The sequence below is a fragment of the Syngnathoides biaculeatus genome, chromosome 9, assembly GCF_019802595.1.
Source record: "Syngnathoides biaculeatus isolate LvHL_M chromosome 9, ASM1980259v1, whole genome shotgun sequence".
In the NCBI taxonomy this organism is placed as follows: Eukaryota; Metazoa; Chordata; class Actinopteri; order Syngnathiformes; family Syngnathidae; genus Syngnathoides; species Syngnathoides biaculeatus.
Genome location: NC_084648.1, coordinates 7,051,447 through 7,079,370, shown reverse-complemented (window position 1 = coordinate 7,079,370; position 27,924 = coordinate 7,051,447). Strand labels below are relative to the sequence as shown.

General features: G+C 41.1%; 2 protein-coding genes across 3 annotated transcripts in view; one reads left to right on the top strand and one right to left on the bottom strand.

Annotated features, from left to right (window-relative positions):
• The window catches only part of lcor (ligand dependent nuclear receptor corepressor), a 69,950-nt gene extending 57,413 nt beyond the window's left edge, over positions 1 to 12,537 (bottom strand). The window contains exons 1-2 of one of the 2 annotated variants that reach the window (XM_061829726.1): positions 12,396 to 12,537; positions 10,458 to 10,613 (exon numbers count right to left, since the gene is read on the bottom strand). In XM_061829726.1, the coding sequence (XP_061685710.1) occupies positions 10,458 to 10,569 (112 nt within the window). In that variant the 5' untranslated portion in view covers positions 10,570 to 10,613; positions 12,396 to 12,537. Of the gene's footprint in view, positions 1 to 7,552; positions 7,739 to 10,457; positions 10,614 to 12,395 lie in introns of those variants that run through there. The other variant, XM_061829727.1, reaches the window with a different exon arrangement.
• LOC133506028 (MORN repeat-containing protein 4-like) lies at positions 11,804 to 27,243 on the top strand. Its single transcript, XM_061829728.1, has 5 exons — positions 11,804 to 12,388; positions 14,757 to 14,828; positions 22,123 to 22,237; positions 22,327 to 22,436; positions 26,688 to 27,243. The coding sequence occupies exons 2-5, from the start codon at positions 14,762 to 14,764 to the stop codon at positions 26,828 to 26,830; spliced, it is 435 nt and encodes a 144-aa protein (XP_061685712.1). The 5' UTR covers positions 11,804 to 12,388; positions 14,757 to 14,761; the 3' UTR covers positions 26,831 to 27,243.
• Positions 27,244 to 27,924: the final 681 nt, after the last annotated feature.

Below are 27,924 nucleotides of genomic sequence, written 5' to 3'. Positions count from 1 at the left end.
GTCTAAATAGAATAGAAACGGAGTAAAAGTATCAATCCTTCTTTACATTACTCAAGTAAAAGGTACAGTGCATTTGAATTACTCTGACAAGTACCGTTTATTGAAAATGTTACTCGAGTAAATGTAACAGAGTAAATGTAGCGCATTACTACTTATCACTGCTTATTAGCATGTAGCTGCTTGTTACTGAGTGGAAGGCAACGTGTGAATGACTGTCCATATATAGATGGCCATAAGCATGCAGCAACCAGCATGTAGCCTGTCAATTATCAATAGCATGTAGTGTGTGTGTGCACGCATATGTAATGAGAAACCAGTACAAAGATTTATAGCGTATTGGCCTCAGACCCTAATGCATTCACCAAGGATATTTATTTCTTTTTTTTTTTTTAAATAAAGGAAGCAGATGAGATGGTTGCAGTAGATCTCTGGATGTGGGGGTTGGATGTGGTGTAGGGGGGTGGTCCATCTGTGCATTACGATGGAAAGCTTGAAGGGTGGGACTTAGGGGCGGGCGACATTTTGTCCTGCTGATGACCCTAGGGACGCGAGCTGACGTGATACGAAAACCAAGCTGCCGTTTGTTCCTTTGGTGATGCAGGAATTTTTTTTTATCATTGAATCCGACTTAGCATGCTACTCAGCGTGTTAGCTTAAAAGTCATTATACTAGTTTGTGAACTGGTTGAAGATAAAACCCAAAAGGGCACAGAAAATAAGTGAAGCTTATTTAGCATTACCCAGTGTATTAGCATGCAAGACCTCAAGCTAGCATGTTTGCTGGTAAAGGACACATGACAACAAAAGCACAAAAACTAACAGCAGAGTCCTTTAAAGTAAGAAGCTGTCTTGTTCTTAGCAAATTATAATAAAAGACCTCAGCTCATTGGTATATGTAGATAGTAGAAGAGACAGCAACAAGCCATAAGACCAAAAAATAAAAAATACTAATCCGTATAGAGTTAAAAGAAGTCAGTGAGCAGCTGGGTGACCAAAAGCTGAGTCAGCGTGCTAACGACCATGTTAGAATATGAGACCTTAAACTAGCTGGTGAGGTGGTCGCCCAAATAAATAAATAAATAAATAAATAGAAACACTAAAATCCACAAAAGCAGAAACAGATTCATTCATGTGTGGTGCATCAAGTTGGCCATTCAAATATGAGCTAGGTTGCTATGTAGCATGTAATCTTAAAAAACCTCTCTCTTCCATGTTAGATGAAGCAACACATAACCCAAAAACACCTCAAAACTGCAAACATTCAAAGGCAACTTAATTAATTTAGTATACTCTAAAATAAGATACTGGTTAATTGAAGCTCAGTTAGCATTCTGCTTAACATGCAGGGTTAAGAGACTTTAAATAAGCTGGTTAGGAGGTAGAACAAAAAGAAAAAACAAAACCACAAAAAAGCAAACAAACAAAATGTTAATTTACATACACTTTCATGAAAGAAATTAATATAAGCCAAACTGTCATGGGCCCTAACATGTTATCATAAAAGACATCAAACTAGCTGGTTAGCTCATCAAACATACAAATAAACCCACCAACCATAAACTAAGACAGAGACACTAAGACATCACTAACACTAAGACACATTTGCCTCATCCTGTCAGTTGGCTTAATGATTAACATAGTGTGTTTTGGATGACATTTAGCTTCCATCTTATCTGCGAACACGTTACGCTAATTGTATGTGCACAGTTCACACACACGCGCGCGCACGCACACACACAAAAGGCGTGAAACGGCTGTATGTTTAATTCAGCGTGAGGAGACCAGGAGTTCTTGAACATCTCTAAATAAAAAACAAAAACAAAATAACCTGCCAATCACATATACACACACACAAACCTGTCTATTGTGCATGACAAGCTGTAGCTTAGCATCGATGTTAACATGAAGTCACAACATGGATTTGTTAATATGCAGTGATTGCGTTCACAGTCAAGTACTCGTGTGTATAGGTGTTAAAGCCAAAGAATGAACAAAAGCCTGTGTTTGTGTTGTAAGAGGTTTATTGACATAGCTTAGCATCACTGCTAACATGAAGTCATGGCACGAGGAAAAAAAAACACTGAAATTGTCTTTCATAATGATTTCTTACATTTAAAACGTTTGCAAGCTACATAATGTGACTTTTGTTTTTCCTTCACGGAGTAAATGTACACTTTTATGGAAAAATGAGCCACTTATTGTTTTACTTGTAAATTTGCATACCAATATTTTTTAGAAATGTACACTAATAGCAACGTTGCATTTCGAAACAGCCATTTTATCAAAGAGCTATCATTTTCTGGCTGTCATCCTGGAGTAAAAAAACTCTATGTAGTATGTTGAAGGTAATTTCTCTTCATGTAAGCACAGACCGACATTGACAGTGGGCCGGGGCCACTACACCGCTGTCTCGGGGCACCACGTACATCTAGAAGCTGTCCACTGCAAATTTCTAAAAGGGCTGGAATTTTTTGCCCACTGAAAATGCCCCAAAACTGCCTTTTCAGTGTCAGACTGAAATTCTATCAAGACAGAAACATCTACGACAGCAAGTTGTGAAAACACAAGGACTGACTCAAGACTATAGACGAAGCTAACACCGCTAGCCTTAATCGAGTCATACGAAGGGCAGCACGAGCACTGAATGGCAGCGAGGAAGGACAGCAACATAAAAAGAAACTTCAGCGCAGGATTATTATGTCCAATATTGTGCAAACAACAACTTTGAGCTCAGGAGGACTTTATTCATTAAGAAAAATATATTAACAGTATTGTGAATTATTTGTTGGTGTACCGGTATTTATTTATTTAGTTCAAGGATAGCCCTTTGTGATCCATCATCTTATTTTAAAGAGTGTCTTTTGAACGCATACAGATAATCATCAATATAAAAAATAAAGTAAATCAAACTCATCACACACACACTTACAGACACAATGCTTCAACATCTGGATTCAAGATAATAATGAGAATAATAACAATAATTTCTTAAAGGTGTTTAGATACAAGATGCTATATATGAGATCATCACTAAAACTTAAGGCTACAAGAACGTGGTTTTTGGACCACCATTCATAAAGGCTTAACATTGGACTCTGGTAAGTCATGTTTACTGAACGCATAGTACATAAACAAGTGATGTAATTTTTCCAAACTTTTAGGCAAATTTTTTCCCCCGTCCGTATATTTGTATAGATAGGAGGCATGACGAAAGTCTGCGACTCATTTGCTCACACTCTATCGTACTCACAAAGCTCACGTGAGGTATACTGTAGCGTCTCGCCACCGAGACGATTATAGTTTCTTGGCCAAATTAGTTAACGCTGGCGAGCAACAAAAATTGAAAAGAAGGAATTGGTCAGCTTTCCATTTCAAATCAAGGGTAAAAGACATTTAACAGTGGTGTCCAATTTGCGGATGGCTGCGTGGCTGAGCTCGGAAAACTAGCACGTACGTCACCTCACCGTCCTCAGTGAGTCATTTACAATTTCGCAGGTTTTTAATTAATTTCAAATTCCAAAAAATACAACATGAAACCCGCAACACTTCATGTTAGATTTCAAGCGTTGTGCACCCTGAGTGAGCCAGCCTCCGATGAGCGACACACAGGTCCATCCTCATTCAGTGCCCTGTTGCACTCACCTGGGTGACCAAGAAGCACTACTAAGGCAGACAGCCGAGCACGATGTGCCACTGTCTTTGTTTTTTTTTTTTTTTGCTGAATGAGCTGGGGCATTTCTTTGTGCAGACACATGAGGCGGGAGGGTTGGAAGGGTGGAGGGGGGTGGTTGGGGGCACGCACATGAAATGAGGCGAGATTCCAGTCTTGCAAGCATTTTGAAAACTTGCACACCCAGCCTTTGATGCGCATGAGTGAAAGTGAGCCATGTACAAAAAGGTACATGTTGATGCACCACCCTGGTTGTTTTGCTTGTGAAATAAGGTAGCCCAGCATTATTTTCAGCATTTTCAGAAATGGGGGAGACACACTGTTGTCTTTTAAAAAATATCCACTCTAAAGTTTTTTTTTGGGGGGGAGGGGGCATTTACTGACTAATGTCATGGGGACAAATGGATAAAACAATGTTTTTAGTGGTCTATAATGAGAAGTAGCACTAACACAGCGTTTTTACTATTTACACATTAACAACAGATTTCAGGAAACATCACTTCAAGAACATTTTTTCAATTTTTGTTTTCAGACTGTTGTCATGGAGACAAACATAAACAAGCAATTTTTCTGGAGGTTAGCAGACTTTGCATGTTGCGATAACTAGCATAACTAAAGGCTGAAACGAGAGCATGAATCCCCAATTTGTTTGGTTTTCTTTATGACTGGTGTCTTCATACATGAACATCACTTATTTCTACATAGTGTTTATGATAGGATACATGTAAACACAGATGAAGCCTAAACATCGGATATGGTCATCTACGGTAGCTCTTTAAGATGTGATGTGTAAAACAAAAGAAAAGTGTAGACTGCAGTCATGATATATATTTCTACAGTTATTTATCCCCTCCTGTTTTGCCGATTTCATTTGTTGGTTGCACATAACTCCCAAGTGAAGTAGCGTGGCATAATAATTTTAGCATTCAAAACTAAAGAAGAGATGATATTTTAATGTTTTTAGCCATCTACATTAAATAATAATAGCATAACTATGTGCACACAGTCAAAATGTTTTCACGTTCATTTACCAGTAAGCCATCAGTCAAGATACCCGTTTGTTGACAAAGTTTGACCCAAGCTCACATGCTAACACGGAGAGGTCATCACTTGAGTAGAAATGAGGCTCCGCCTGGCCGCTAATTAGCCCTCAAACCCACAAATATGTCAGCCTTGAATCTTAGTTGACAAACACTGTCCTTAAAAGCATTAAAAGCCGCCACTACCACACACACAGGAAGGAAGGAAGGAAGGAAGGAAGGAAGGAAGGAAGCAAGGAAGGAAGGAAGGAAATCAGTGGGTAGAGATTTGAAACACTAATAAAATGAGCCATACTTTGTAAGAATGAGATGAGGATTAAAAAAAACATTTGCCACTTTACATGTTACAAGTCATCAGAAATTTATTTGTTAAGAATTGAAACGATAAAATGGCTTCCAAAACGGAGCCAGTTTAAAAGTGAAATGAAAAGAATGGATAATGGTTGTGCTGTTTCCAAAGTTTCGAAAGTTCACTGGAAGATTTAGTCATTTTAAATATCATTGAGAAAGAAAACTGCGCTGTCAAACTCACCCCGACTGCTGCTGAAGTTGAAGAAAGAGCTAGCTAGCACATCCCTGTGGCCGGAGGTAGATATCTCACTGGCCCGTAACCGATCATCCACTGCTTTACTTTTTACTATAACCAATACCAGCTGCTAAACTTGTCCTAACCCAAAGTGTGAGGAATATATAAAACATTTTCAATTCCTAAAGATAAATAAATCTGTACAACACATTCAGAAAAATATTTCCTAGTCATTTAGTAAACACATATAATACGAAAAAGCAAGCAAATGTTAGCAGAACAAACATACATATGTAGATTTCTTTCTGCAGTGTTCAAGACGAATTTGTATGCCAGTGTGTGCTGTAGTGACAAACCAAACTGTATTTTGTGTAAAATATTAGGTTTATACGTATTTGTAAGTCCATCTTTATGGTTTTGGCTTTGTTTTGTTACAAAAGATTTACTAAAATTTAATTATTGTAAAAAGTGCAAAATTGCAAACCTGGCTTGGTTTACTCTCCTGTGTATGGCGCGGACATAAAGTTATTAATTGTTGTTTTGAAGTAAATGTATGAAGCACTTTAGAAAATGAACAAATGCTGTGGGTTTTTTTTTTTTTTAACCCTAACCCTGTCAAATTATCCTTATTCTATTTTTTTTTTTAAATGTCTCAATTTCCATCCCCTATTGGATGGACAGATGGCTGGACAGAAGGACAGAAATAGTGCTGTGTAGCAAAACGTAGCTTCAAAAAGTTCGCATTGAATAATATAGATAAGCACATCTTAGGAAAGAATACCAGACAAAGACATAACGAGATAGATCGCTAAATATTCAGCATGGCATTCAAAAGCATAAAATCGTGTTAGACAGCACAACAGACTGTGTAGATAGACAGTACGTCTTAACTTAGTCTTAGTATGGCATAATGAGATAGCATAGATAAAAAGAGACTGTAAGTAGGTAGGTAGGTAGGTAGGTAGGTAGGTAGGTAGGTAGGTGGGTAGACAGACAGACAGACAGACAGACAGATAGATAGATAGATAGATAGATAGATAGATAGATAGATAGATAGATAGATAGATAGATAGATAGATAGATAGATAGATAGATAGATAGATAGATAGATAGATAGATAGATAGATAGATAGATAGATAGATAGATAGATAGATAGATAGATAGATAGATAGATAGATAATCAATACCTACAGGTTATAGGATAGCATTGCAAAGCATAGATAGATTTGATTAATTTTTCTGATGGAAACCAAGGCAACACACTAAACCCATATTCAAGACTCAGATATCAAGGACATAAATAAACACTGTATGTCATAAAAGATATATTTATGATTGAAAAAAATAATTGATATCATAAACAACACTGGCAGAAGATGTTTGCATAAATTCTAAATGACATGCTTATACATGCATATGTGTAAATTGCATGGAATAAATACATGAACTATATTGATGAGGAATTAAATTGACATTATTTGAGATCACTCCCTCCTCATCCTCTCATGAGGAGATTTCTTGGCAAGTGGTTTGTAAGTAGGTGACGGTTCAATGCGCAACATCTGGACATTGCTGCTCCAAAAAAAAAAAAAAGAAGCCATGACCGTCCCCACCAATGTCGCCTATACTGCACTCCAGCTTTCCCGCTCGGGGATACTGTAAAAGGCGGATTAGGCCGGCGAGGTCGTGGGATCAGTGACGAAGTGGACGATAATCTTGACATAACATCGGGACGGCTGGATGTAACCGGATTAAAACGCCAGCTAATGAAATACACCAGAAATTGATGCTGAGGGTGGAGGAAGGGGACCAGGAAGGAGAGGGGTTCCAAAATGAAAACACATGCACAATATACAACAACAATAAAGAAACACTTCAAACTGAACATAATATTCTCTTGTTATATTCCCAATGAAGCAATTGGCACTCCCAAAAAGCAATTAAGAAGCGTGGGGGGAGGAAGGGAGGGGGTACTCGTGTTTGGAGATCGGGAGCGCGCACGTCTTCCTCCCTATCACCAAAAAGCCCGGCCGGTGCGCGGGCACGCGGGTACAGTGGCTCCGCTGATTGGCCGAGGCGCGGCTCCGGGGCAGCACGTGACGCTTAGAATAAATAAACAGCTCGAGAATGAAACGCGTCCGAATCCGAAACGAAAACAAAAGTGGGGGAAAAAAGGAGAGAAAAGAATCGAGCGCTTTACGACGCAACAACAACAGGAACGGGCGCGAAAGTTCCAGAGCGGAAGTAAATGCAATGACAGTTCCATTGAGTGGTTTTCCCAGCCACAATCACACACGCAATTCCAAGCGAGCTTACCTACACAGTGAATGAGTTTGTGCCTCCACGAGTCAAGCTCCTGCCGAAAGCCGCGCCTCTCTAGTGTGCATTGCTGCCGCTTGCACAGACTCGCCATTTTCTGTTGGCCCCTCCCGTGGGCGCGCACATACTGCTGGGCGCACGCGTCACCCTCGCTCGCTCGCTCTTCTGACGTTGGGTGGAGTGAGACTCGACTAAACCGGACTGCAGCATCCCCCCTTTCTATACCTCCCTCTCTCTCCTTCGTCCCACCCCCTCCCCTCCCATTCTTTTTCCACCCCTCTCTCCCTCCACCATCCCTCCCAGCATCTCTACAGGCACTGGTCGTCCTCAGGGATGTTTGTCTATTTTTTTTTTCTTTTATGTTGTGTATGCGCACCAAATGTGCCCTGGCTTCGAGGGGCCGAAGTGTGTCAAAGGGCGAGGGTGCCGACGGATTTAAAGTGTAGAGACAAGGCGCATTGTTTGCACCCCCCGCACTGCATGTAAATAAGCATTGGTTTGCATACAATGGGGGTTTGTATCTCGGGTTGTTGTCGTCATAGTTGTGGTTGAAGGTCCCAAAACTGCCTTTTAAAGGTATGTTTACAAAATAGTAATGGGAAATATGATTGTTTATATTGGCATTTTTTTAGGCGCTACGAAATGACGGCGATAATGCAGTTTGACTAGGAGAGGGGTGGCCAACCTGTCGGGGATGAAGAGCCACATTTTTGACTGTGTTACGACAAAGAGCCACATCATACACCTGAACGTCATTCCCTCCTCACGTATACCTTTGCTCACCAAGAAAAATTGACTCTTACAGTGTACCCAAGACCACAGGCCAGTATACATCTATTTTCAGACCTCCTTTTCCTCACAAGGGTCACGGGAGTGCTGGAGCCTATTCACGGGGCACATGGAGATAAGACAACACTTGGTTGAACTGCTAGTTTGCCTGTGTGAGAAAGAGCACACAATTTTAATTTTTTTAAATTACTGGCCTGTGGGCGGCACGGTGGCCAGTGCGACTGTTGTCTGTTTCCATGTGCCCTTCAATTGGCTGGCAACCAGTTCAGGGTGTACTCTGCTTCCTCCCCAATGACAGCCAGGATAGGCTCCAGCACTTCCGCAACCCTCGTGAGGATAAGCGACTTGGGAACTGGATGTATAGATGGCTTTTTGGCCTTTGCAATGTTCCAAGCCACGTAATATGATGCAAGTGTTACAATTTGTCTTCATTATTTTTTTAAAAGCTGCATCTGCTTTTCTGTGTCTGTGTCTAACCTGGAACTGCGAAGTTTAGGCCCTTTTGGAAAGTCCAGATCGATGTTAGTGTGGAGTGAGATGAAGTGAAGCTTTGAAGCTTTGAAATGCAATAGACGTCTGACACAAAGGGAAGACTGGCTTGCTATTGCACTCAACAACAAAAAACATGAGCTCTCCTGCTCTGGAAAAAATATCCTGTATTCATCCACATATTTTTGTCTAATATGCATTTTTTCCTGGTCTTTTTAGAGAAAAATTGACAAATCATTTTCTCCAAAGATGACAATCCAACTGTGAGCTACTGTATTTTCATTCAATGCAAAAGCCAGTTTTGAAAAAATACCGTGCTAACCATTCCTGCTGCGATCGCCTGATCGAGGTTGGGAGACGTCTACTCAGGGGCCGAGGTCTTCCTGTTCGGGGTTAACTTTTCCTTCTCTTGGTGCACAGCTGAGCTGGGTGGCGGGAACAAAAAAGCCACTCTTCCCCAGTCACCATTGCACTTTTTTTTTCCATTCTCACCCTCCCCCTGCGCAGTCCCGTCTCACTCGCACACTGATGCACAACAAAAACACACAATGAGCTTGTTGTCACAATACCCGTAACACCAGTAATAAACTCGAGCAAAGCGCGCATGCAAATATCGTAATAAATGCAAGCAATGCTCTCTCGCAACTGCCCTCATGAACTCAAGCACGCACATATACAGAACTTTTTATATACTTTCATGCCTTCACGAGACTCTCAAGAAAGAAGACAAAGAGTCACATGCGGCTCAAGAGCCGCGGGTTGGCCACCCGTGGACTTGACCATAAAAAAAGGTTGTAATGCACATCCCAGACCACTAGTTGGTGATGTCGCATTCCCATCATGTAGAAAAGGCTGTGCTTATCCCACTGTTTTGGCATTCGCTAAGTCACACATTTTCAGATTTTTGGGGGAAAATATTCTGTGTCGTTTTCAGAAAAAAAATGAATATTTGTGATTTGATGCCAAAAATAGTTTCACCTACACACACACACACACACACACACTCGCTCGCTCATCGATTCACAAACCTAACGGCAACATTGTCTTAGATTTGTCAAACACACCAGTAGAATCTATAGTAACAGCCTCAGAGGAACTTTGCAAACCTATCAAAAACTACTAATTTGTTTAACCTATTAATATAGGTCATTGTTATCACTTTTAAGGATTTGTCAATTGTTCATGGGAATTCACTATGAATGTGTAGGTGGACTCAGCCCCTATCCAACCCGAATAGCAAAGTTCTACAGTAGTAATGCCTTTATATTTGCCTTTTCCAAATTTTATGTCGACCTTATCAACATTATTCCTGTTTAAATTTGAAAATGCTGTCACATTAACGTCAGGCCAAAATTTGTGAATGCATCATTTCCACAAAAAAAGTAAAAGGGGATGTTTACAACAAACTAAAATTGTAATAATGCTGTTGAAATTTTCCTTTTTCAAGTTTTGTACAGGGAAGTTCCCTGTACAAATGGAAATAATCAACATATAGCAATGTCATTGCAGGCGATGTCACATTTCAGTGTGGTATAGGAAGAGTTTATAACACCACAGATGTGGGTTTTTTGTTTGTTTAAAATTTTACATAGCAACACTATTAAATGATCATAGCTTATCTTACCTTGGCCCTGGGCCTTTTGTGCCGCATCTCTGCTTGGCTGTAGTGTTCCGTTTTCTCCCTGCTCACAATCCCCACTCGAGTAAGGTCTGCCGCCTTCACATGCTGAGAACATGCTTTCTTTAGCCTTACATTTTAAGCAAAATGGCCCCGCAGTCTCTGTCAGGGAAGAAATCATACATCAGTGACATCCACACTAATACAGTCATTTAGCCAATTATTATATTAGTGACTTCTCCTTTAAAGGATTAGACGCCCCCCTTTGTTAATGAGCTAATGTGATCATTTAAGCACATTAAACGCCAACGCTTGTTTCTGCTATGGTTTTTCCACATCTGGAGGATTTCCTATTAGGGCCATAGAGAGAAAACGCCAAATGATTAGTCTTGACCCATTTTAATTTGCCAAATCACTAACTGAATATGAACATTTTACGTGGATTTATTAATAACTGTGCTAATGATTTCAGCGGAGGTGGAAAAAGTCGTCATAATCATTTTTTTAGTCGAACTACCAATACAGTACTTGCAAATAAAACGAAGGACTGTGGGGGTGTGGAACGCTTTGAAACACTTCTGTAATGGCAATATATATAAAACTGACTCTGAAATGTGCTTAGGTACAAAAGTAAAAACAGTAATTTTACTGTCACTTACTGTACAATACTGGTTTTGATAACTTGGCACAAAAACAAAAAATTGTACGCTAAATAGTTTCCCCTATTTTTAAGTTGCATAGAGATTGTACGAAGAAATAAAAATCAATGAAGACGTAATGGGCATGTTCCCATAGCTTTGCTAACAATGGGAATTAAGAGAACCAAACAAAGCAAAATAAGTAAATGTTTATTTATTTATTTAATTGATGCCAGAAGCTGGTGGGTTTCAGGATGGTACAAAACACAACATATTTGTCACAAATAATTCCTGGCACTGACAAATGACGACATGGATTGGGGATATCTTGCTTTTCTGAATCCGTTGCTTTCATAGTTAATGCTCCTTGGTTCATGTTACTGCACGTCCCTGCTATTCCTGTGATTTTCCTAATTCCACCACTTCAGACTCAAAATAGTTGCGCCTTTTAAACGTCATGACATAAAAGCAACCAGCCTATTTTCACAAAGAGTATAATAAATCAAATCTATGGAGTTGAGATAAGTCAGTTAGAAAAATAAGCACAAGTACAGTAACAAAGAATGTGTATGTTGTTGCTCCCCACTAGAAGACTTCTGGTACTGCTTTGCGGTTTGTGTACGTTTGTTGTGGGGCAGATGACTCCACGCTTGGGGAACTGATCACTAGCTTGCCTCAAATAATCCCCGTGTTTTGTTTTGGGATTGTTTTTTTTTTTTTTCGGTCAAGAAAAAAAATAGTCATCTTTTTAGTCAATTGAAGAAGACCACCAGGCAGTAATGATTTCGAACGTCCACGCCATTTTGGCACAGACTCGGTGCAGCTGCACTACTCGGGACTAATGCGTGTAAATCAAGTTCCATAAAACTCACAAAAAAACGCGGGACTAATCACCAAATTGAAAAGTCAAATGGCACGGTGTCATTAAAAGGGGGCGCGGGGCAAATTCGCCGCCCTTTTATAATCCTGCCACACATAAAAAGCGGCAAGGGCAAACGTTTTTAAGGAGAGAGCACTCCGGCTAATTAAATCGTTGAACCCCTTGCCCTCGACAAAGATGTCGCTCCGTCGACTAGTAAGATTCAAGCCAATGGGAGCGGAGTTTGAATGGAATCGGAGACAAGCCGACCAATCGGAAAGTGGCACCTTGGGGTTGCGTTTGCCAGGACTTCCGCGGACAAGCGTTAGCTAAGGAAAAGGCTAATTTGTCGCCGCTCTCAACCTGATTTCCGCCATCTGTCGGCGCTATTTTCAGCGATGTAGAAGCGAGACGACCGAGTTCGCTGTTGTAATAAACAGGTAAAACCTTCATTCTTGTTCCCGTGCGTGTGTTTGATTGTGAATTGACCAGAGGCTGGCGGCGTCCTGGTGTCGAGAGGATGAAAGGGATCCGGGCACCGTTACTGTGGCAACATTAGAAGGAGGGAAACACACCTCCTCCACACTCCAGCTCGTCTCACAACAGTAGCAAACAATGGCACTTCACTAACAGTAATGTCTAATAAAGATACATACGGAGGCTTGTTTCCCCCCCCCCCAAAGCTTAACGTGCCTTTTAGGTTCTGTGCCATTTTATGGACCCAAAAAATCTGTTACTTTTCAGACTAACAACAGAAAATGGAAGTAAGACAAAAGAAAATTACTTAAGATCAGTTAGCTTAATGGGGAGAATTGAATCAAGCTACCGCTATACCAGGGGTGTCAAACTCATTCACAATGGGCCAAAATTTTAAATTGAACAAAGCTGCGGGCCAAGGTTGAACAAATGAACCTTTTAATATGTAACCAAACAAATGTGTAATACTTGTAATACCGGTGGGCCAGCTCAAATATTAATTTGAAATTGCCTCGTGGGCCAAATATAATTCCACGCCTGCGAGCCAGAGTTTGACACCTAGTGGACTTTCCAAGTGACCCAACATCAGGTTTGGGTAGGGTAGTAAAATATTGTACTCAATTAACGGTACCGTTACTTCAGAATAATATGACTTGAGTGTCAAAAGTGAAAAAATGTACCTAAGTAAAGACTAATTTAAGATTATTTTTTAATAAGAGCATGAAGATCATATACATATATGTTTACACACACACACACACACATCCATCCATTTTCAACACTTTTTATCCTAGTCAGGCTCGGGCGAAAGCTAAACTACACCCTGAACTGGTTGCCAGTCAGTCACAGGGCATATATAGACTCTGTCACTGAGTACGAACTGAACCCACGCTGCCTGCACCAATGTGAGGTGAACCCAAAAAACAAAACAACGCATGCATTGGGCCATATAGAAGCATATTTTCCTATATTCACATAATTGACTTCATGAAGAAACTGTTGGCTGACTAGACTTAGTCATTGTGTGTGCATGTGGGATACTATAGGAAAGGGCTAATGTTTCCATACGCTCTCCCAAAATAACAATAGAAACATCTGGAACTTACCGCAAGTTTATTTATATTAAAGTTTGGCTAGTGACAACACTATGCTGCCTGTTTATAGCTGTTTTTTTTTTTTTTTAATATATTTTTTTTGAGTCTGTAAAGTAAACACTTGCATGGCTGTTCAAAAAGAAAAAAGGCATTCTATTGGCGCAAGAAGGCTATGAACATGGTCATGTGACTACCTTGTGTCGTCTGATTGGTGAATTGAAGTCAAATGGCAAAGAGAGGCATTAGTGACCACGGTGGATTGGCGTAACAGACGCCCTATGCAGAGGTCGCAGATGGAGTCTAAAAATAGATGTGTACACGCAGGGATGGATAAATAAAAGTTACACTCCCAACTCTGAAAGTCCACACATTTAGTTCTAACCTCTCTGCATTCCTCTTCTCTTTCTGCCTCAAAACCCGCTTTCCACCTGTCCTTCATCTTTGACCTACAATTTGGTGTTAACCTTTAGGTGGCCAAGAGTGATAACCTGCTCCTTGACCAATCCAGTATGGTACGCTCATTTGTCTGCCAAAGTTTTAAGCCACATGCCACTACTGACATAACCATCTGTATTTATCTGAGTTCAGAACTGGCCTACAGTTTGCACTGGTTTGTCCCCTCCCAACCACCACCATTGCCTCACAAACAGTGGAGCAACACATGCAAACACCAGAAAGATAACGTAAAAAACGCTCACAAGTATATATTAACGTTTTTTTTTAAAACAAATGATATTACAGCAGTGGTCAAAGAAGTCATATTCTTTTTCATTTGTCTACATTACTGTAGTTTCATACCCCCTCTGTGTGGCCAAGGCAAGCACACAAGAAGGAGAAGCACAATGAATTGAATTGCAGCATTAAACCATGATAGACCAACTTTTTAATTCTTAATTTTCTATTTATGTATCAAAATTACTCAGTTTTTATTAAGTACAATATAATACATGTAATTATCACTTGTTATAAATGAAAAAAAATCTGTGTGTTGGTTGTATGGGGGGGGACTGCAACAGATTAACTGTATTTCCATTCATTTCAATGGGGAAAGGTGATTTGAGTTCCAAGCGTGGCGTATTGTGTATTAAAATCTAAAATCCTGGTGGTCATAATAACCCCACAAGAGGTCTTAAATTCGATCAAAGTGGTCTTAAGAAGTCTTCCATTTCTTTTGTTATTTAAAGTGTGTAGAAACTACACTGATGCTAATACATCACGTATGCGTTTGTGTGTACAGGACCCATGACCCTGACACGAGGTTCCTTCACATACTCGAACGGCGAGGAATACCACGGGGAATGGCGAGAAGGCAAGGAAGGCACAGATTTGAATGCAAAACGTGCACGTCTGTTGCATGATGACCCGGCTCAAGTTTATCATCATCATCATCATCACGGTCATGCTACATGCATGACGATAAAGACGCTTGACGCAAGTGTGGGTCGTGTTGTTGTTTTTTCAAGTGCTGAAGCAAGCGGATTGTGACAAGAAGGTCTGAAGGTTGAGCTGAGAGTCATGTGATGTCATGTGTGGTTAAAAAAACCCACCAGATCCATCAGTCAGCATACGTTACTTCTCCCCCTATAACTAGGGTTTCTGTTTAAATCCCGCCTGGTCTGACCATACACCACTCGGAGCTCCTTTTGCAGAAAGATTCAGAAAAAGTGCTACATCAGGCATGTAAAAAGTATTTCTTCACTTGTGCCTTTTTCACAGAACCCATAAAGTGTTACATTTCTGCATGTATCACTCAGTTGTTACTGAGTTGGAAAGCAGCACGCTACATTGCTTGACATTACATTTACTCAAGTAACAGCCATCCATCTTTTATAAGAGTCACTTATCCTTACAAGGGTCGGGGGGAGTGCTGGAGGCTATCCCAGCTATCTTCAGGCAGGAGGCGAGGTACATCCTAAACTAGTTGCCAGCCAATCGCAGGGCATATAGAAACAAACAACCACTTGCATTCACAATCATACCTTTGGGCAATTTAAAGTCTCTTATTAATGCACATTTAGGAGATGTGGGAGAAAACAGGAGTACCCAGAGAAAACCCACAAAGAAGATGGAGAAGATGCAAATTTCACAAAGACCCCCGGTCCTCAGAATAGTGAGGCAAACGCTCTAATCAGTTGCATCACCGTGCCACCCTCAAATAATATTTTGGATAAATTGTATTTGCCAGAGTTGTTTGAATGCGTCATAGTTTTAAATTTGCTTGAGTATTTACGAAGGGGTACTTATACTGCGTTACAATGATTGACACACTTCTATCTACTTTTGTTATGCAATTATTGCATATGTGACCTATTTTTAGACTTTGACTTTCAAATCCACGTCAAATTAACCCTCATTTGACTCCAATGCATCAATCAAACTTTTCAGATAATTCAATGCAAAGCAAAGAGCAGCTGGAAAGCGTTGGCCTCACACTTCTGAGGACCAAGATTGAAAACCCGGCTCCGCCTGTGTGGAGTCTGCATGTTCTTGCTGTGCCCGAGTGGGTTATCAACAGGCACTCCGGTTTCCTCCCACATCCTAAAGACGTGCATTAGAGACTAAACACTCTTGGGTGTGATTGTGAGTGCAACTGTTGTCTGTCTCCATGTGCCTTGGTAACCAGTTCAGGGTGTACCCTGCCTCCAGCCCAATAACAGCTGGGATTGGCTCCAGCACTCACTCCCGCGACCCTCATGAGAATAAGCAGCTCAGAAAATGCCTGAATGAACAGATGTGTGTGTGTGTGTGTATATATATATATATATATATATATATTTTTTTTTTTTTTTTTCAGAGATATGGTTCTCTGCCTTCCCACGCTATCTGACTTTATTGTCATTGGCTGGCATTTAAGTCACCCCTCTCACACACAGTTTCCCAAAAAACAGGCCTCCTTACCCTAATCTTGGGTTTCTGCTATCCCCTTTCACATAACCACCAAATGGCAGAAATTTCAAGAGTTGAGTTCAACACCCTTGTTCTGTTTTGGAGGGTACAAACTCCTATTAGATGGCCATCAGTCTATCCAGCAGCACCACCAGTTGGTCGTGAAGTGGCTCACTGTACGTAAAACATGTTAAGTTTCCTTCAAAAGGAAGAGGTGAAGGTGTAAGCGATGCATATGCACTATATGTCACAAGGCGGTCTTGCGAGCACACCACCTCAGCCCCTTTTTCTCCTTTATACTTTTTGCTGCTGTTTGGGACAAGGTTCAACACCTCCGCCAAGGTGTTACACCATACGGGGTGATCATATGTTCACCGCTGCATAAACCAGAAAAAAGTGGCCACTCCTTTGGCAACCAGGTCTTGTTTTCGCAAGACAATATTTTGTAGACAATAATGAAAGGGATAGCTGCAAGGCAACTTTTGAGCCGTTAAAATTGGTTAAGTTGTAGTTTTGGATGGTGAAAAAGTGAGGTTGGAAAAGTGGTAATCTTATGAGTTTAAGATTAAGATATGTAGCCATAGTCTACACTACACATTACACGACACAGCTGAGTGAAGTGTAGGCCCAGACAAATGAAGCGTGAGAGACCTTTTTTCATCGGGATTGTGTAAATATTAACCATTTGCATTCATTTTCAGTGTCAGGTATCGTCACTAGGGTCACAGGTATGCCGGAGGTTATCCCTGCGGACTCTCTGTGCAAGAGGTCACTCGCCAATCACAGGGCAGATATAAACAAACAACCATGTGCACTCTCATTCACACCTAGAGGCATTTTGGAGTCTTCAATTGACCCCTCCGTGGATATTTGTGCAATCCGCGTCACTGACCAATCAGAGGCCAGAGATCTGCATAAACCAAAGCCCGTTTTTGCTCCCGCCATTTTCTCAGACAACATTGCATGGTCCAGTATAGGTTTAGTTAGCGTTTTATTGCGTATTTGGGTTATTTAACAAAAAATATGGTTAAGAGGTGTAGTCACGGACTTTGTAATAGTGACGACAGGTATCCTGAAAGGCTAGTTGGTGGAGTTCGATTCGTACACTTTCCAAAATCGAAGACCCAGTACGAAAAATGCCTTTGATGGATCAAACTTTGTGGAAGACCGCATCATCAACTAAATCCATCTAATATCAACCGGAACACATATGTTTGCAGGAAAGTATTCCCTATATTTGATTTTCAATACATGTCTCGTATAAATGAATTCGAAGTTCTTCGCTAGCATAACACTTGTGCGTGTGAACGATTGACACACTTATTCTTTGTTGAGCGATATTTAGCGATAACCGGACTGCACAAACGTATTGATTTCTTGCTGGCTCGCGGCCGAAGCTTAACCAGACTGTGTTTGCACGAAGATATGCCCTAAATTTGATTTTTAATACACGTCTCGTATAAATGAATGAGACGTTCTCCGCTAGCATAACATTGCTACGTGTGAATGATTGAATGAAATCAGAAGCATGGCGTCTCTCTCAGTTAAGAATGTATTGTATTTAGAATCTATAATATATCGTTGATTTGAATGAAATCAGAAGCATGGAGTCTGTCTCAGTTCAGAATGTACTGTATTGTATTGTATTTGCCATTTTTACTGTTTGTCTTACGTCAGCGCACGTGGCATGACGTCACTTCAGGAGGCGTGGTTAAGTGCCCTGTACGGAGGGGTCAATTAAACAACCATGCATGTTTTTGGAATATGGGAGAAAACCTGAGTGCCTGGAAAAAATCCATGCAGGCACCAGGGAAAACATGCAAAGTGTGTATGTGCATATATGGATCTAGATATCTGTGCTGTATATATTCACTTATGGATTTTTCAGAAGAGGAAAAGAGATGTGGACTTAATTTTTCCAAATCTTTGGTCCAAATCACCCGCTGAGATTAGAGAGTGAGCCGCACTCTTCTGACAGATGGACCGTTAATTTACTTCGCCATTAGCAAAACTGCCTGGCTGCTATAAAGCTGCCTACAACCTCTCCTTCTGTAACCCCCCCCCCCAGACCCCTTTAGTCACCTTCCCTATCCATACCCTAAATGCCACTAAATCACGTTCCTCACTTCCTCCTGCGAGGAACCTGCAGCCACTTACCAGCCTCGTTTGCTAATGAGAAGTGCCTGTTGCTCTCATACCCTCGCACAGAATATTGAAATATGAAATGAGACTGGATGTTGGAATATTCAGATGACAGTGTGTGTGTGTGTGTGTGTGTGGCGGGGAGACTCACATGAGCCAGCCTTCTTGTGATGCTCAAAGGCCTTCATCAGACGCCATCCAGTCCAGCATTGATCTGAACACCAAAAAAAGAAACATATTAAAACCGTCATAAATAACACGTTTCACACAAACCCTCAAAATCAAACCCGGGCATTCTATGGCTTGTTCGGGCCACAAGAGGCCAATCATAAATTAGAAAATAAATGTAAAAAAATATGCATGCTGTACATGCAATACAACTGTGTTGCTTTTACTTTGAAAGCGTTACATTCGTATTTACTTACATGTAGATGTATGTGCGAGAGTGAGCTGCGATTGTTGGTAAACAGCAACAAGTGATGCTAGCTAGGTTACCCTCAAGGTGGCAGATCAGTCGGAACGAAGAAAAGAAAAGTTGGTAACAAATGCCACGTTTTCAACAAGACATGGACTAACAAGTACTTCTTTACAGAAGTCAAAGGTAAACCTGTGTGCTTAATTTGTCGTACAGAGGTCACAATATTAAAAGACTAAATACAGAAATATGTCCAATGAAGCGCACGCAAGTGAGTCTGATGCGTTGCTCACAAAACTGCAAAGACAACAAGGATTTTTTACAAAATGTTCCATACCCAGAGATTTCAGGAAAAATCTAGGGCTCATATTTTGACAGACTCCAGCAAGGGAATTAACTTACAAAATACAGCGAATATACTGACGTAGCATGGTGATGAAATTTGATGACTCCTCATAAAAACAAAAGCATCAGTAGTGCCCCTTGGAAAATGTAAACAAACAAAACAAAAAAAAAGCCCCTGCCACCAGTTTCACTGATCAACACAAATTTGGATTGGCGCCGATCATAAATTGCGTGGAAAAAGTCTAAAGAATCAATGCCTGATATTAAACCGGAAGTTGACCATTTTGCTTTTAAGCAGACATTTTGCAGTGAATTTAAGGGATCATCCAGTCAAGAAATCCTGCTCAAGAATTCACCCAAATGAGCTCCAATCAGAAACAAGCATTCTAGATTGATGGATGACGTTAGAGGGCAACGCTTTCACGCTTATGCCATCTACTGTATGTGTCAAAGTTTAAGATTATAATTTATGAGGATTGTCCGTAAAAATTGGGGTGCGAGGGGCGGTTTTAACTTGACATTGGAAAATTCTCGAAAGCTACATTGATGTGAATGTCGACTTTTTGGTTTCATCTATGGTGTCACTCAGCCGTGACATCTTATGACAAACGCTCGTATTAGCTTAGCTGGAGTGCACACTCGCTAGATGTGACAAAGTGGTTTTGTCAGTGGCGCACCGCGGGGACGTCAACCAGGACAGCTCAGAGACCGCGATGACAGGTGGTGTCACTCTGACGGGATTTCACAGCTCAAATCTGACAGACAAATAAAAACAAAACAAAAAGATACAATTTATCTTCGCTGAAGTAGAAGAGTGTAGCTGTGTTTATTAGCATTTATGAAACGCACTTCTAAAAATAATCACCAGCCATGTCAGAAAGCAAAGACTGTCTTGATCATCCACATCACGTCCACTTCCATTTCCATTTGTGTATGTTCCATTTTCATTTTTACTCTCTCTTTCCTGTCACCTTTCTTGTACCTGGTATTTGTTTTAATCTCTGTGGAGCTTTAGCACATTGCAGGTGCCATTCAGTCAAGTGGAATCTGAATGAATTGTTTTAAAAATTCACCTGGTGAAGTCAGTCCCACTTAGCAACAATATTGCGTAAACACATTTTTTAAAAAAATCTCAGGAAGCCTTACCTGAAAAAATACAGGAATTAAGCCGTATGTTTAAAGGTCCATTGTCATGCCTACAAACATTCTAAAATAGATATTGTAATGAAAAATACATTTAACATTCTTCACTTCAATGTCCATACGAAAAAATAAATATGACCGGAGAGCGCGTCATCCATGCGCAAAGTTGCGGAAATCTCATTCGACGTCCAAGTGGTAGCCATATTGCATGCAACGTCTGTCCATTACGTCATACCGGGACATTCACCACTGAAAACACACTGTACCACCTACTATGGGACACGGAAGTGACTGGGCCAATATTACCCGATTGTTTTGAGCCATATTTAGATGATATGCAGATCACTTTTAACTAACAACAGACTCCCAGACAGTATGTATGAGCCAGCCTGTCCGAAACCGTGTTCGGCGAAGCCATGCCTCGTCAGCAGCGGACCAGGCGCCGCCGAAGCCAGGCTTCGTCCGCGGCGGACCAGGCGCCGCTGAAGATGTGCTCGGCGCCGATGGGCACACCGACACATTTAGCACCCCTGACTTACGTACACAGATCTTTTGTTACATTCTGAGAGGATCACCCCGCACAAACAATTATTTTTTTTTTAGTAGCCTTATACACACCTACTTGTCATTTGGAACCCACAAAGCTCTTGTCCTTTGCACCCATGCAATCCATTTTTCACAACGAACCGGGTCTTTTTGAAAAGTATGACGAATGAATCCAGCACTCCCGCGAGCCTTATGAGGATAAGCAACTCAGAAAATGGACCTATTTTTTTATTAGTAGTAATTTTTCTCTAAAATGAAGCCAACACAGCAGTTTCACTTTACATCTGGTAGGCATTACTATCAAGAGAACCCAGAAATGTACTATAGCTTCTTTTTCTTTTCCTTTCGGCTTGTCCCGGTAGGGGTCACCACAGCGTGTCATCTTTTTCCATCGAAGCCTATCTCCTGCATCTTCCTCTCCAACCCCATTTGCCCTCATGTGGTCCCTCATAACATTCATCAACCTTTTCTTTGGTCTTCCTGTTGCTCTTTTGCCTTGCAGCTCCATCTTCTGCGTCCGTCTACCAATATACTCACTCTCTCGCCTCTGGACATGTCCAAACCTATCTAAGTCTGCTCTATCAAACCTTGTCTCCGAAACATCCAACTTTGGCTGTCCCTCGAATTAGCTCATTTCTAATCCTTTTGAACCTGCTCACACCGAGCGAGACCCTCAACATCTTCATTTCTGCCACCTCCAGCTCTGCTTCCTGTTGTCTCTTCAGTGCCACCATTTCTTATCCAAACACCATGGCCGGCCTCACCCCTGTTTTATAAACTTTGACCTTCATCCTAGCAGTGGCTTTTCTGTCACATAACCAGACACCTTCCGCCAGCTGTTCCAACCTGCTTAGACCCGTTTCTTCATTCCATTACCACATTCACCGTTGCTCTGGATTGTTGACCCCAAGTATACAAAGTCATCCACCCTCGCTATCTCTTCAAGATCAACACTCATATTTGTTTGGCACAGTTTTACGCCAGATGCCCTTTCTGACGCAACCCTCCGCATTTATCCAGGCTTTGATCGTCCTATAGATTGCACTGGGTTGTGCCCACATAGGGCTGCATTAGAAACATACTGTATATATTCAATAATTCTCAGTAACAGTACATCCTCTTGTAGGTCTGCGTCATGGCCGTGGCCAGCTGACTTTCAGCGACGGAACCTGCTACACAGGCCAGTTTGAGAATGGACTCTTCAATGGCTGCGGCGTGCTGGTTTTTGCTGATGGCTCTAGGTCAGCTTCTGATTCACCCTGCTGATCATGAGAAGAAGTATTTTGGACATCCTGTAATTAAATGTCAAATGTTTTCTGGTGTTGTTAAGGTATGAAGGAGAGTTTGTGCAAGGAAAGTTCCAAGGTGCAGGCGTCTTTACACGTTTCGATGGGATGACATTCGAGGGGGACTTCAGAAGCGGATGTGTGCAAGGTTCTGGTACGATAAGTCCCTTTCACACTGCTTTTTTCCTTGTGTTATTTTTCTGTGTGAATAGTATTGGAATAGTGTTTAAAAGTGACCAATATCCGTATGAAAAGTAGTATCACAGGTGAAACAGTAGCCCCTTCAACACTGATCATCCAAACCTGCTTTTTCCTGGCTCGCTGTTCTTTGTGTAAAATACCAGATCGAGTGGTTGAAGTCGACTTGACAACTGTCCAGTTTTGTTGGTAATGTCAGGGGTGTAATCGGAGGGGTGAGCTATATATATCACCTTTCATCAAATTGGAAATGTTGCTTTAACGATATACAATTTTACATTATTGAATATTCATGGGGGGCACGGTGGAGCAGCCGTAGAGCGTTGGCCTCACAGTTCTAAGGACTTCAAATCCCGGCCCCGCCTGTGTGGAGTTTGCATGTTTTCCTGGTGCCTGCCTGGGTTTTCTCCGGGAACTTTGATTTCCTCCCATATAGAACTCATGCGTGTGACGTCACCGTTTTCTCGACGCCATATTGCCGGTCAAACTGAGCTGCTCGACAATGTGGGAGACATTGAAACAGAGAAGAATATTTACAATACCCGAGACCTGTTGTGCTGTTGGTTGTCACAATGGATGACACAGATCTTCAAATAGATCATTCAATGGAATACCAGCTGAAAAGACCAGAAAAGATCAATGGATTTTGGCAATTAAATGTGATGAATGGTGCCCAACCAAATATACGCGCCTGTGTAGCGATTACTTCATTTCAGGTAGGAATTATTCTTCTCAATCTTAAATTACCAAGATGTATTTATAATGCCAAATTGACTCATTTGAGAACAATGCGTATGTAATAAAAAAAGTGTCGCAGAGAGGTTTACGGAGGTTAATGTGTGGCCCCAATACGCTTCCGTGTACAGAAGAGACGATTCCCTGTCCTAAAATTTTTTCGCAATCATAGTTAATGAGTAGTTTGTGTAAAACCAGGGGTCATTATTTTTAAGTATTGTTATTTGTATTGAAAACATTTGAGTGGCTCCATCATTATGTGGGATTTATTCCTGATTGAGAACAGATCCAGCAACAAAATATTTTTATGCGTCCAGACTTTTATACGCTATCAAACTATTCAGTGTAAATCTCGATGACTTAGTCACCAGATACATGTATATATCCAGTTGTCCAAGACAAGTGGAAGCCAATTATCAATCCAATTTCTTATCAGCGAAAACATCGACTTTGGCAATAAATATGGGTCCTGTATGCCAACTGTTTCTCATTTTTACATGTACCTTTGTTTATTATCACCTTCTAAATGTTTAACGGTATCGGACAAAACTCTGGTTGTCCTGCTATAAGACATATTTTCGTTTCGTTTCAACGAAGTTAACTTGCAACAATGTTTTGCTAGACCGGCAAGATGGCGATGTCACATGATTTTATGACGTAGGTGCCCGAGCTCTATACCAAAAACATGCCTGAATGGGAGACTCTAAATTGTCCATAGGTGTGATTGTGAGTTCAACTGTTGTCTGTCTCCATCTGGCTGGCAACCAGTTTGGGTTGTACCCTGCCTCCTGCCTGATGACAGCTGGGATTGGCTCCAGCACACCCGGGACCCTCACGAGGATAAGTGGCCCAGAAAATGGATGGATGGGAGAATATTCATGCTATGTTTCAAATAAAACAACCAAATATGTGTATGGAGAGCATCGGAGGAAAGAAAGAAAGAAAGGAAGAAGTGCATAAAGTCTTCAACCACAAAATCACCAAACATGATTCAATTCAATCATATCAATGGCAAGCAAAATAAACTCACCCTTTCAAACTCTTGGACTGGGCAACCTTTTCAGGAGTTTAGCAGTTTAAGTTGGATGAACCGGTACAATGGACCTCAATGGAACGCATGTAGCTTTTGGCTAACAGGAAAATGACACAAGCCACCAATGTACATGCAGGCTTCCCAAGCATGCTGTTTGCTAAAAACAATAAAGTTTATCAGTTTGAACATTAAATGTCTTGTCTTTGGAGTGTGTTAAATTAAATATAGGTTGATCATGAGTTGTAAGTCATTGCACTCTGTTTTTATTTGTTTAACATAACTGTATGGAAGGGATCAGACCGGGAGGGTGGAAGTTTACAAGCAAACTTTCTTGTTCTGGACCTAGTATCTGAGGTTCAATAGTATTTTCCCTTTTCACAATGTTCATCTAAGGGAGCTTTTTTCCCCCCAACTCACTCTCTTTTGTTTAAAGCACAGGTGTCAAACTCAAGGCCCATGGACCAGATCTGGCCCGTGAAGCCAAATCTAGAGAGTAAATTTCCACAATTCTTGTAAAAATCCGTATCAACATTTTAAATTGTCACATATCATAAATGACAAAGTTCAAATATTACAGGCATTTTTGTGTTACCAAACGTGAATAGTTGAAAAACACATTGCCCTTGATTTCTGATTCCAAAACTAGTTCATAAATTGATTATGTAAATGTGATGAGATGACTGAATAGTTTTGTTTCACAGTCATAACGGCCCTGTGAGGGAAACCGGAACAACAATGTGGCCCGCGAGAAAAATGAGTTTGACACCCCTGGTTTAAAGTACACAAATGGAGATTTGTCCAGCAAATCTTACAACTTCAAAGGTAGGATGTGTTATTGTACAAGCCCCATCATTTTAATCAAAAAATTGTCCTGGCTTGCAGTTGTATGTGTCGAGGTACAGAAATTGGGTTTAAAGGTGACCTGGTCAGGAGTCCTTTTCACACTGGCTATATTGTGAAAGGTGGATTTTACCTAGCTTGCAGTCCTGTGTGTAAGGTACCATAATGAGTTCGACTGGTGCTGAAAGCCAAAAGGGATCGAGCATATTTTGTCAAACGGTCACCAGGTGAGTGTGTTTTTTTAGGAGTGGCCATATGTGGTTGTGGTGTGTTGGTGTGTTGTCATGAGGTTAAACATTAACGCAGTGTTTAACTAACATTTAACAGAAACGCTACGCCACTGACTCAAGTCCACCCCAGGTCTTGGATATGATGGAGCACTCATCATACAGGACTTACAGCTACCAATCATCAGCTTCAAATATATATATATATAATATATATATATATATGCCATGACTGCTGTGGAGAAAAGCAAAAGAGAGACTGTAAATACAAGGCCACCTTGCTAGAATGTGCCTTTATATGCATGCGATTGACGTATTGGTCACACCTGAATTAAGCGACGAAATGGATGATAGGCTGATGTCTTTTTTTTTTTTGGGGGGGGGGGGGTGGCATGCCGTCACCCAACTGACCAAAACCGCCTTGGTGGTCGACACATAGAGCACCCCTGGGTTAGAGCATTGGTCTCACAGTTCTGGGAACTGGGGTTCAAATCGCGGCCCCGCCTGTGCGGAGTTTGCAAATTCTCCCCGTGCCTGCGTGGGTTTTCACCCGCCACTCCAATTTCATCCCACATCTTAAAAACATGACTTCGTTGGAGATTCTAAATTGCCCCTAGGTGTGATTGTGAGTGGGACTGTTGTCTGTCTCCATGTGCCCTGCGATTTGCTGGCAACCAGTTCAGGGTGTACCATGCCTCTTGCCTGATGATAGCTGAGATAGCCACCACCGCGACTTTTGTGAGGATAAGCGGCCCGGAAAATGAATTAATATATATAACAGACAATTTTTACATTTTACAGAGATCTGATCCAGATTTCAACGCAACCGTAATGAGAAATTTTCCCTAATCTGTTCAGACAATTGCCACTTTCTTTGTATTTATTTGCATGGTAAAGATACGTTTTGTTGTGTTCTTGGATCAGAAGAATTTTGGATTAAAGATTCAATTTAACCCCGTTTAGTCAAATAGAGTTCCCATAATAGTCATATATTTATAAATTTTACACGTGAGAAATGGTTAAGCCTTGTCAGCAGTCTCTTGAGTGCTAGATTGGTGAAAGTGTTTTTAAATACAATGAACCCCAGTTTTTTGCTGGTGATATGTTCCAGACTGTATTAAAAAAAATCTTGAACATTTAAATGTATTAAAACATACTTTTAAAACGTCTATATGTATTTGAGCACACAATTGTAAGCCTAAAAATGTAGAGGAAACACTATACATATTATGGTGTCATTATCTTAGATATGGTATGAATCTACAAGTCGTTAGATGCGGGGTCTGAAATTGTATCGAAAGGAATGCTGTAGCTCTTGATGACTGAAAGTGGTTTTAAAATATGCGTGTGTGTGTGTGTGTGTACGTCACAGGACTGTTAACGTTCGTGGATGGTGGCAGTGGCGGCCACGAGGGCGTTTTTGAGAGCAGCCAGCTGATACGGCGGGAGAGCAGCAAGGTGGCAGTCCAGAGGGCTCAGGCGGCCGCCGCCAAGGCCCGCACCCTGGCTCTGTGATGGGGACCACAGGACAACACTGCTTCCAACTTGTCTGTGGTTTTCCACGACAACCACTCCGTAACGTAACTGTGCCGATTTTCTTTCTACTTGGTTTTTTTGTTGGTGTCACTGATTCTGGATCCCCCAGCCGCCTAAACAGTGGTGCTACACGCTTCACGCTCAACTAACTTAAAACCACTCAAAAGTGCATTCGGAGGTTGATTTTCCGCAGCGTTTCCGACTCCAAAACAAAATCTGTTTACATCTGTCCGAAACGCTATGGCTACATTGACCACTTTAGCAGCCAAACACGGTGACTTGGTCGCCCTGGTTACAACGCTGCAATCCATTATATATTTTTAATGACAAACAACTGGGTGTCATCCAGATGTTCATGCATTAAAGCCAGTAATTTGTAAGAATGGAAACGATCAAGGCAGTCGATTGAGTTTTTATAGAACGCTCGACACAAACACGTCTTGCATTAAACTCTAGTATACCGCTTATGGGTATGCCAATGATTTTTATGTTTTCATCCCCTGATTCAATTTAGATTATGAAATTTGGTAGACATCTGTATCATGTCTACAGTCAGAGAAAAACTTGCAAGCTTCTCAAGAAGGGTTGGAAGCATTTTTGCCATTTTTGGGGGTCCTTCTAAGATTGACTCCTGCCAAGGTTGAACCACACCATCTAGAGAGATGGGAGACTCGTAATTACAAACAATTTTCATTTTTATCAGTGCGTGTGAACAGCGCATGGACGCGAACTCGCTATAAGACATACCGTGCCTTGTGAAAGTATTCGGCCCCCTTGAACTTTTCAACCTTTCGCCACATTTCAGGCTTCAAACATGATCTAAAATCAAGAATCAACAACAAGTGGGACACAATCGTGAAGTGGAACAAAATTTATTGGCTATTTTGAACTTTTTTTAACAAATAAAAACCTGAAAAGTGGGGTGTGCAATTTTATTCGGCCCCCTTGCATTCATACTTTGCAGCGCCACCTTTTGCTGCAATTACAGCTGCAAGTCGCTTGGAGTATGTCTCTCTCAGTTCTGCATATGGAGAGACTGAAATTCTTGCCCATTCTTCCTTGCAAAACAGCTT

Excerpts from the sequence above, each read along its gene's own strand:
- LOC133506028 (XM_061829728.1), top strand. The coding sequence starts at position 14,762 with ATGACCCTGACACGAGGTTCCTTCACATACTCGAACGGCGAGGAATAC. Across the intron at positions 14,829-22,122 it reads CCACGGGGAATGGCGAGAAG|GTCTGCGTCATGGCCGTGGC; the intron begins GCAAGGAAGGCA and ends ATCCTCTTGTAG. Across the intron at positions 22,238-22,326 it reads GTTTTTGCTGATGGCTCTAG|GTATGAAGGAGAGTTTGTGC; the intron begins GTCAGCTTCTGA and ends GGTGTTGTTAAG.